At 40.2% G+C, this 10,647-nt stretch overlaps 1 protein-coding gene across 1 annotated transcript in view; it reads left to right on the top strand.

Moving 5' to 3' along the window:
• NUDCD1 (NudC domain containing 1) overlaps window positions 1–10,647 on the top strand; it is a 120,215-nt gene that overhangs the window by 87,197 nt on the left and 22,371 nt on the right. The window contains exon 8 of the mRNA XM_024194772.3: window positions 6,049–6,174. Within this exon, the coding sequence (XP_024050540.1) occupies window positions 6,049–6,174 (126 nt within the window). The remainder of the gene's footprint in view (window positions 1–6,048; window positions 6,175–10,647) is intronic.

Below are 10,647 nucleotides of genomic sequence, written 5' to 3'. Positions count from 1 at the left end.
GGTGTAACTCGACCTTATGAATGTTGCATCAAGGATTAGTTTGGCCCATGAATACATCAAAATAATAAGTGAAATTCCAACCAGTATGATTTAAACTCTTGTTTTTAATAAATTAGAGTATCTTCTACTTTTTCCTCTCTGGGGAAATTGTACATAGTTTAATATTGATTGAGTGTAAATGACATTTAAAAAGAAAACTCAAAAGATAAGCTTAACTCACATTTATAAGAAGCTTTCTCCTTTTTTATCATCCCGGAAGTCCTGTTTAAAACAAAAACAAAAAACCTGTCATTTTAACTGCCCCTTGGGCTTAATTAGAAAGTGGTATCTGGTATAAAATCTGGGAAGTGTGACTCCCTGTGGATCCTGATGTATTGAAGTTTTGAATTTTTTTTTCCACCCCTCCAGATGGGGTTAAAGAGAAAAGTATTGGTCTTTTGATCATTAAGTCACAATTAGCAACTTGTGATGTAATTTTTGAGTTACGCTTTTTTTTAAAAAACTATCTCTGATAGTTTGGGGGTTTTTTAGGGGGTGGGGAGCGTGGGGGGTAGGTGTCCAGTGTTTAAGCTGTAGTTTGAACTTGCTAAGTAATTCACCTTATTTAACAAATTTCTTAAGCACATAGTAAAATTATTTTTTTGAGCTTGGATTTTTATAGCTATAGATGCATTATATAAGGCATGATCCTGCTCAGTGCCCTCAACTCCTATTCATGTCAATGCTGATAACCTAGTAGGTGATATAAAGTAACCAGAGGACACTTTTTATTAAAATCATTATTGAATTTTGCAAGTCAAATTCTGTGGTGTATAGGTGATATGATTCAATATTTGGGTGTCTTTACAGGTAATCTTAAATTATACACCTGGTATTTTATTAGTGAATCAGGAGTGTTAAAATTTTATATATACAAACAATGGATTTAGCTATTGAGATAAACAAAACTGCTAGTTAATTTTAAGATTTAAAAGGCATAAACTGGCTTTTTTTAGTTAAAACCTGAAGTTTAGTATTTTATTTTAAAACTAGTTTGTGTTCAAATGATGCTGAACTATAAAGTAACAATTTATCAAAAATGCCATTGCAATTTTCAGATTTTTAAAATATTTAAAAATAATAAAGTTTTTAGAAAATCCAATAAAATATATTTTTCTAACATGCACAATATGTTGATTCTAATCTTTCAATCTGAAATGAAGGCTCATTGTTACTCATTTGCATCTGTTTGCTAAAGAATAAATTTTGTGGTAGAATAAATTGAAGTGCTCCAGGAGAGAGTGTTTTCTAATAAAAATTTTAGAAGGCAGGGTTGTGTTTTATTATGAACTTTGAAAATGGGACCTACACCAATATTGTACTTGGTAGACTCTGCATGTTCTTAATACAGTCTCTTAAAAAATTGTTTTGAGATTAATAGAATGCAGACCTGATTCTTCCTCTCTCTCCCTCCTCCCTCCCTCTCCTCTCCCCCCCTTCCCCCGCCCCCCAGTGATCACAGGCTACCCAGAACATTTGGGGAATGCCGGAGTGCACTCATCCAGGTCAGCTGTCTGATTCTAAGGAGAGTCTGATGAGATGATAGCCCACAGGCTCCAATATGAAATATTTTTCCACCCTGAAATCTGCTGGTATTAGAAATAATCATGTCCCCCAGCAGATCTGAAGTATGATCATCTTTTGGATACTAGAGGTATTCAGAAATGGGAAGTTGAGCTAAATTGAGGTTGCACTGCTCTTCACCCTAATACTTTGCCTCTTGATTTTAACATCAGCATTAATGAAAGAGGTGTGGTTGTTCTTGAGTCCTGTCTCTTAGCCTACAGTATAATTCATGTACCCTGTCTCTTCCCTTGCAATTTTAAAAACATTTCTCATGTTTTCTCCTTATCGGGTAACCATGTGTCCCTGAAAACTGTAAGTGTTCCTCTTAGAGTTATAAGAACATTTTCTCTAGTTTTTGTTACTCCTCCTTGCAGATTGACCATTTTAAAGAAGTTATTGGCTAGCTGAGCTGGTGAACTTGATGACAAACTGAGCATATGTAACTCAAGTATTGTCCCCTCATGGCACCTTGCCCTACGTTCCCAGAGGCCTTCCCATGAGCCCCCACCTTCCAGTTGCACAAGTCCTCAAGACAGCCTTTCCTGCATGTAGAGGCACTAATCCTGCGGGTGTGGGAGGGAGGAGGAAGTTGGTGTATTTTTTTCAGCCAAACAACCTCCTTTTCTCTCGTTATCCCTTGGGGAGAGGGGGAAATCAGTTACGATAAAACAGAAACCAGTTTTGACAGGGATACTTCAGGTCAAAGCTTTGGTTTGATCTGAAACTAAATGTTTTGTAATTTCCAGGTATTTGTAACCTTTTGTGTTTTTTAATAAAACAAAAGAAATGGAGGGCTCAATTCAAGGATGAGAAAAGTGGTGGTGGTGCCGCATCCCACCCCTTAAATCTAATAAACCCCATGGTTAGGATACTCACCTGGGATATAGGAGACCCAGATTTAAGTCCCTGCTCCGCAGCATGATCCTCCCAGTGCCTTAATCACCAGTTTATTTACCTGCTGATGCGGCAGGTTCGGCCGATCGCGGCCCCCCCTGGCCACGGTTCGCCGTCCCGGGCCAATGGGGGTGGTGGGAAGCCGCGGCCAGTACATCCCGCGCCGCTTCTCGCCGCCCCCATTGGCCCGGGATGGCGAAGCGCAGCGAGTGGGGGCTGCAATCGGCCGAACCTGCCGCGTCAGGTAAATAAATCGGCCCGGCCCGCCAGGGTGCTTTCCCTGGCGAGCCGCGTGCCAAACGTTGCCGACCCCTGCTCTAGAGTGTGGTATTTAGGGCACTCACCAGGCATGTGAGACACCCAAGTTTGAGTCCCTACTCCAATCAGTTTTTAATTATTTATACAAAGAGGAGCTTCTTCAACATCAGAGATTGAGAGACCCACCCCAGAATAACCAATAGCCCAGGGATTGGGGCACTAAGAGAGGGGAGACTTGGCTTCAACTCCTTGCTCCAGAGCAGTGATTTGAACCTGAATCACCCACATCCTGGGTGAATGTCCTTAACCTATGGACTTTTGGGTATAAGGGTGGGTGGCTGCTCCTCCTCCTTCTCTGATTGTTTGTTAGTGGTGTATAAGTCACCTAGTGATCTAGCTCAAAAATTTGTATTTGTCCAAAACTATTTGGCAGATTTGTGTCAAATTCGCTAATAGTAGGGTTGACCTGAAACTACAATTTTGGCAAATAATTTATTCATCTAGAATATTTTGCCCAGCTCTATAAACTATTCCTCCAGGCAGTGAAAGCCCCATTCTCACTTACTCTGTTGGACAGTTGATTGGCAGTGGATGGGAGGTGCTGGTAAGCCAGTTTGGAGCTGGCATAGTCCAAGTTTGGAGATGGAATAAAGTTCCCTTTCCCTATCTCCAGTCCCTGATCAGTCCTACTTTCCTGAGCCTTCTGATCATCCTAGACCAAAGACTGTGTTCATAGTCCCCTGTTGCAACACGTTTTTATTAGGATACAAGTGTTTGGGGGATAAAAAGACACTCTCCCTCCCTTCAGCTGGAAGCTGGGTGGATATGGTCCCTTCCCTCCCTATATTTAATTATATCCATGTATACATAGAAGTTCATGCATGATCAAATGACTTTAAAACTTCTAGTTTAGGCTTTCATTTTCTCTATGAAATGAAGAAAAGAAACTTTGTTATTTATAGCAGATGATATTTCTGCCACACGTTTTGAGCCAACAATAGATCTGTGGTCACACTATGTACCACTGAACTGCCTATAGACTTTAAGGCCATAAGGGATCATCATGATCATCTAGTCTGACCTCCTGCAGGTTGCAGGCCACAGAACCTCACCCAATCCACTCATGAAATAGACCCATAATCTCTGAGCAAATATTTTCTCTCGTCTCTCAATTTGAACAATATTATGCTGGTGGCATCCATATGCAAGCATCATAATTTTAAGAAAGATTCTCAAAAATTAATGTCCTGGAGCAGATGCTTGAGAACTAGTTGTAACTGTCTTTCAGGATAAAACATCAGCTACTTTAATTCTGCACCGCACCTTGGCTGTGAGCTCTTCATCTCCTAAGCAAAGCAGGTACTAATTATGAAGAGAGAAAAGGGAGAAAGGTGATGTTTACTTGCAATGCACCTTTCACCAATGCATCCTGAAAGGAAGTAGCTTTAATAGAGGTATCAAAAAACTTAACATAAATCATCCAAAAACTTGAATGGAAAGGTTCTAACAGGCATGTGTGAAACTGAAGAACTCTAAAACAGCTCAACCAGTTAACTTGTGCTTTGGATTGTTTCCTTCCTTAGTGAGGGCTGCTAAACATGGCAAGATTGAAATTTCTAGCATAAACTGCTTTTCTGTTGTTCAGGATCAAAAATTCCAATCTATAGGCAAAATGCAAGGAGGCAATAAATACAAAGCGCAAACAAATTCACTTTGGTCAAACTTCAAAAAACACACATACCCACACGTGCTCACACCTCGTAATTTTGAAGGCTTCTGTTAGAAAGTGAATTTGAACTAAGTCTCTTCTCCACTAAGAAGCTCAGCTTCCCTCAGAAGAAACCTTTCCTCATAACAGCCCCTCCCCCCCTGCACCTCCCAAGTCAGGCTGCCCACTGTTTCCTCCATCCAGATATTTGTAAAAATTGTCTGTATTATGACTAGCTGTGATTTCAGACTAATATATTTGACCAAAGTCTCACTCTTCTGATTCCTAGAAATTAGAGATGGAAAATACTGTAGCTTATCAACAGTAATAAATCCCCTTTCAGTGTACGACTGTTCCTTACCGTTGTAGATTGAGTACTTTATAAATGCCTAACTAGAAAGCAAGAACGACATTCTAGTGCTTTATGAAGTCTAGTTTATTAAAGTGATTTTTTTTTTTAAAAGGACTGGTTATCTGCTTTCTTGAGTGCATCTCCCTTAGCACATATCCACTACATACTGTCCTCTCAATTTTTGCCTTGAGAAATATCAGCCAAAGGCCAAGCATGTATCCTTTTCCATTATCAGAAGGATAAGAGAGCTATAAATCTTATGTCAATTTTAAGTGATTACTAGCAGTGCTGAGAGGAGGTTTGTATTTGGAAGATAAACAGGAGCTACTACATAGTGAGTCATCCCATCACTTTCTGGCATTTCTGCTAGGTTTAAAACTGAAGGTAAAAATACCTATCTCGCTGTGATGACACTTTACTATGCAGTCAATGTAATAAGTATGGGAGAAGCATGGCAACTGGTAAAAGGTATAAACAATCCAAAGGGCCACCCACAAGTGAACAAAGTCAAAATAGAAACACTCCTTTTGTGAGTATTCTTTTGTCAGTATCCTATGCAAATGAAAAGGCTCTACAACTTCAACCCCAATGAATGCAAAATTAACATACACCTGTGAATCTAGGAGTATAGCTATGCTATGGCAAGTAACAACCATTAGCTGAAGGGATGACTTTAGTTTGAAATACCTAGATTGGAGCCATATTCATCCCTGTTGTAAATCCATTGACTTAAATTTGGCCCTGGACAAACTGAAACCCTAGTTCTCATTCCAGCATGGTTCCCAGCCCTTTATACCAGAGAAGGTACCGGGTACAGTAGCTAAAATGATTACCATGAAGTTTACTTTGAGTTTTTTGGAAGAGACCTTTTAAATGTAAGTTTTATTTGATATACATGGACATTAAAGATTGCATGGCACTTTCCCTAAGAGAAGGGAATTGTCCAGGTATTCCTCAACAAAAAGTTCCCCTTCCAACCCTGTTGCACATTGTGTTGCATACCAGTTATCTACTACCTTCCACTCCAGAAGTGGCTGCTTTTCTGGTAGATAAGTAAATGCATGAAATGCTTTTGGATCATTGAGTATGAAAGAAGCTGCAGAACTGTAAATTGGTTATATAAATCATTGCTGTTGATCTGTAAAGCTTCATTATGAATATATAGTTTAGTATAATATTGTGAACCAGGTATTCCAGATTTTCAGTGCATTTAATTGTTTTCTGGTTTCAGAATCCAAACCCTGACAAAGAAAACCCTCCTTGTAATGCACAGGAATTAGAGGAATGTGATATTTTTCTTGAAGACAGCACAAGCTTATGCAGATTTGATGGTAACACCTTGAAAATCACTCATGTGGTAAGTAAAATATGAAATCCAATTATGCTTACCCAAGTATCTCCCCTTCATACTTCTATACTGAAAAATCTTGATTTCTGTTTTCTGTGGTGAGACTTCTTAAAAACCACACCAGACACTCAGCTGGTATAAATTGGTGTAGCTTCATTCAAATCTTGTAAATACTTTCTGTAATGAAAAACCTCAGTAATAGTTAGCTGCATATTTGCACAAATATATATGCTGTAGCAGTACACTTCTGCAAAAATGGAAAATCTCTCCACAGCACAGGTTTTAATTGATCCTTATACAACCATGCTATTTTGGAAATCTAAGTTCTTCTAGTATATGTTCCTGTCGGTGCTCCACTATAGGATGTGTGCATGCAATTGCAACCAGAGACTACAATGTAGTGACTGTAGGAGAGCAATGCCTCATGCTCTGAATGAGAGGTTATGGGGAGGCCTGAGCCTGCCACCGCACTGTTCTTTCTCAGCTGCCTGTGGCTCAAGAAAGAGTTCTGCTGTATGCAGCTTCCTGCCTTCATTTTGTGAATTCTTTACCATATTATTTATTTTAGTAGTTTTTTCTGCATTCATTTGATACCTATTTATTTTATTTAACACTAGTGTGTTAGTAGAAGAGGGGAGAGGGGCTCCTTTCCCTCCACTTCTTGGATCTTTCAGCCCTAGCTCTGGAGAAGTCACTATCCCCCGGAACATTGGTCATAGGCCATCTCGGTCCTTGTTGCTGCTTCATTTGCAGTTCTGGACGAGGAAACCTATCTCTTCAAACAAGGAAATGAAGAAAAGAGATAGGTAGCCCCATAAGACCCATTCTCAGGAGACCTCTCATCCCTCTAAGGGTATTGTAGAAGCTCTGACTGAGTGCAGTACTGAAGCCTTGGTACAGAGGCAAAACCTCATTTGGACATAGCTATCACCAGAGTAACTACTGAGGCAGCACCGTCTGACACCTTGCAGCACTGCAAGAGATCCAGGTCTATCAGTGCGATGGTAGCAGCATCTAACCATACCTCTGAAAAAGGAGATGACACCACAATTACCTCGATACCTCAACAGCCTCCATCTCGCCAATCAGAATCATCCCAAACTTCATGTAAGGCTATCAGAGCCCTCTACCTCCTCCTTCCCAGTTCCTTTCTTCAGAGGATCTCATTCTCTCTCATGAACCCAGAGTCACCAATATGGAGAAGATCTACCAGTGCCATGTCCTCAGTACCTCTGAGAAAGTAGCAAGTTGAGACTTGCTTAAGTCTCCAGGCTTTGGTACCAGTTAGGACACTGGAGGCCACCCTGATCCTTAGCTCGGGGAAAGATTTGTTGGGGAAAAAATGGAGGAAAAAATCCCTGCACTTAAGGACCTTGGAGAATCATAGGGCACAGTTGTGATTCATTGTGCATCCTAATATCATTGCAGAATCTGCACAGATGATGCTTCTTACTGAACTGAGCATGTGCAGAGAGAATAGTTATGAGGTCTTGTGAGTTCCATCAGCCTAAATGATATCTTCTGTGTAAAAGGAAAGTGTACATTTTCTGTTTTTTCCTGCTTCACAAAGTTTTGCTAACAGTCATTTTTTCCCTTCCCATGGGCTCTCCCAGTTACATCTGCTTATTTGGGGTAGTTGAGTAGATGGGATTCAGAGGAGCTTAGTTTATCTTTGCAAACTGTAGATAGAACAAATGTCAATATTCAAAACCAAAAATGAAATCTGTCCAGTATTCAGAGGCAACATATACTGCCTGTTTAGCAGTCTGTGTTATGCTCCACTTTTGTCTTGGATACTTGCTTGACTAGTAGTTATGCTGGTCTTCTGGTGTCTTTGCACCAGTATTAGGCAAGTTTAGTCATTTGCAAATAGTCTTTTATAAAAAGTGATTTTGAATTAATTTGTTCATTCTTATTAAAGTGATGTTTCGGTAGCACTTGCTATTGTTGGAAGTATTAGCAAGCAGATGTGATGCATGGTTTACAACATAGCTGTGTTTCTGACTTGCATTATATGGTGCTCTAATGTGAGAAAATACGCCCCGTGGATTAGATTTAAGACTACCAAACTCATTTCACTTATAAACTCTACCATATATGAAAATAGATTCTGAAAGGGAGAAGTCTCGTGTAGCAAAGGAGTGGATGCTAAGTGCTATGTCCCTGAAGATCAAACAGTGAATGAAAACATCTTTCATACTAGTTAAATATTTTCAGAACTAGTAGAAAATTGTTCCAGTACTTCACAAATCTTTTTATGGTTTTATAAGAATAGGTTGCTGTTTGCTGAAAAATAATCTTCCATGACTAATCAACAAAGCACTTTCTGCAAAGTACTGTATGTGAGAGTAATAATGCATCTTGTTTGTGTCCAATCCAAGAGGCTAATATATTAACTGCAATCATTGTGGGGAAGATCATTACAGAGACTGTACATGTAACAAGCAAAGAGATGCTTATGAGATGAGAGAACTCCTCTTTACACTCAAAGATCAAATAATTTCCAGCTAGCTACTAGGAAAGAACAGGCTCAATGCAAATTGATTTGTTTTTAAAATACTTTATTAAATCCCCCTCATCCCTGTGTGTGTGTGTGTGTGTGTGTGTGTGTATGGTGGGTGGGGGAGGGAGTTGTATCAGATCTACAGGTGACAGACAACCCTTTGATCCTGAGAAGAAGGGGAGGGTTAGGCTCGGGCTACTCACAACCCCTCCTTTCTTTCCCCATGCCCAGAGCACTAAATGTAGGACAAGTAGTAATGGTCCTAATCTGCAGCAAGGGAGATTTAGGTTAGATATTAGGAAAACTTTCTAACTATCAGAGTAGGTAAACTCTGGAATGGGTTAGCAAGGGAGGTTATGTAATTCCTGTCATTGGAGATTTTTAAGAAAAAGGCTGGACAAACACTGTCAGGGATAGTGTAGGTTTACTTGGTCCTGCCTTAGCACGGGGGTCTGGTATAGATGACCACTCAAGCTCCCTTCCAGCCCTACGTTTCTATGAATCTGCATAAGAGACCCAAAAGTTGGCTTGTTGACCTTGCTCATCTGGAGGAATGAGGAGAGTCTTTAGTTCTTCACAGACTGAGGTATCTTTGAGTGTACCGTCATTTTGTCTTGTGAGGAATGCAAGAGAATTCAGAGGCTCGCTGAATCCTAGGGGAATAGGCTGAAGGGGGCCAACTCTGAATGCTAGATATTTGACATGGAAGCCCTTTAACATCACATTGGACACAAGTAAATGCCTGGAATTTTTTTGGACAAATGGAGAGTTGGTGTCTCCCTCATTAAAGTTAAAAATATAAGAAGTTGTGGCCTCCTGCTTTAAAATCTATCTGTGTTTTGTTTCATTCTCGTGTGTCATGATCAATTGTGGATGAGCATCTGTGATCCTTTACAAAAACATGGTTAAATGACTGATTACTTCAGCGACTTATATTTTGTTTGCTGAAATTTGGACAGGACACTCATATAGTGATGATGTTTAAGTTTCTAATCCTATTATTTTTGAAAAATAGTCTTTGGGAATTGAAGGAAAATTGTGTAGGTTAAGTTAGCCAGAAGAGAAGTTCTGACATTTGGTTTACAGTTTTTATGTTAGGAAACTTATCAAGACAATAAAGTGGACCAAAAATACTTGTAGAATTGGCTCATTATCAGCTTCAGATATCTATTGAGACAGGTAACCTGGTAAAAGGAATTCTTGTCAGGGTGAAATGGACATCCTCAGATCCACCTTGCTGCAGGCCTCTGGATTCCACTAGAAAATCCAAAAAAAGCATGAGGACCTGCATGAGGCCAGAGATGATTTTAAAGATCAGGTGGAACCTCTTTGTTTTCTGCTAAGGAATCAAAGCTTATCCTGTATTCTCTTGGGTATATATCCTGTCCCTTGGGCTTCCCCCAAAAGGGGAAAGTTATGGCTTTCTCTGAAGGCTGACTCCGAGAGCTGATTATCCACCTCCATCTCCTGTGGCGGAATGCAAGACTACTTTCAACAAGCAAGCTGATTCTAAAGGCTTCTGGAGTGCATAGCCCACCAGCCAGTCACTTTCTATAGCCTACTAGGATCTCTTAGAGTCTCTAGCCTCTGATTGTCCCTGTTCACTTTGGACACTTGGGACCTCATCATTACATGGTGGGGCTATGAGGTTTCATTTTCAAAAAGCCCTCTGAATTTGTTGTCCAGATAGCCTTTTCTCAGGAGGGGATGCTGTAGGTAATCCAAAAGCCCTTTTGGTAAAGAAGGCCATAGAGTCATTTCACCTAATGAAAGGGGTTTTTATTTCAGGTGGTAGTATCTCGGCTCTCTATGAGCTGAGGGGTGAAAACATTATGTACTTATTGTCTTGTAATAGGGGATACTGTGTGTGTGTCTGGCCAGCCGTTAGAGAGAGAGAGAGAGAGAGAGAGAGAGAGAGAGAGAGAGAGAGAGACACACACACACACACACACACACACACACACACACACACACACACA

Source organism: Terrapene carolina, unplaced genomic scaffold, assembly GCF_002925995.2.
Source record: "Terrapene carolina triunguis isolate 2854851 unplaced genomic scaffold, T_m_triunguis-2.0 Scaffold58, whole genome shotgun sequence".
Classification (NCBI taxonomy): Eukaryota; Metazoa; Chordata; order Testudines; family Emydidae; genus Terrapene; species Terrapene triunguis.
Note: the sequence above shows the minus strand (reverse complement) of the source record. Positions and strands in the feature narration are given on the sequence as shown.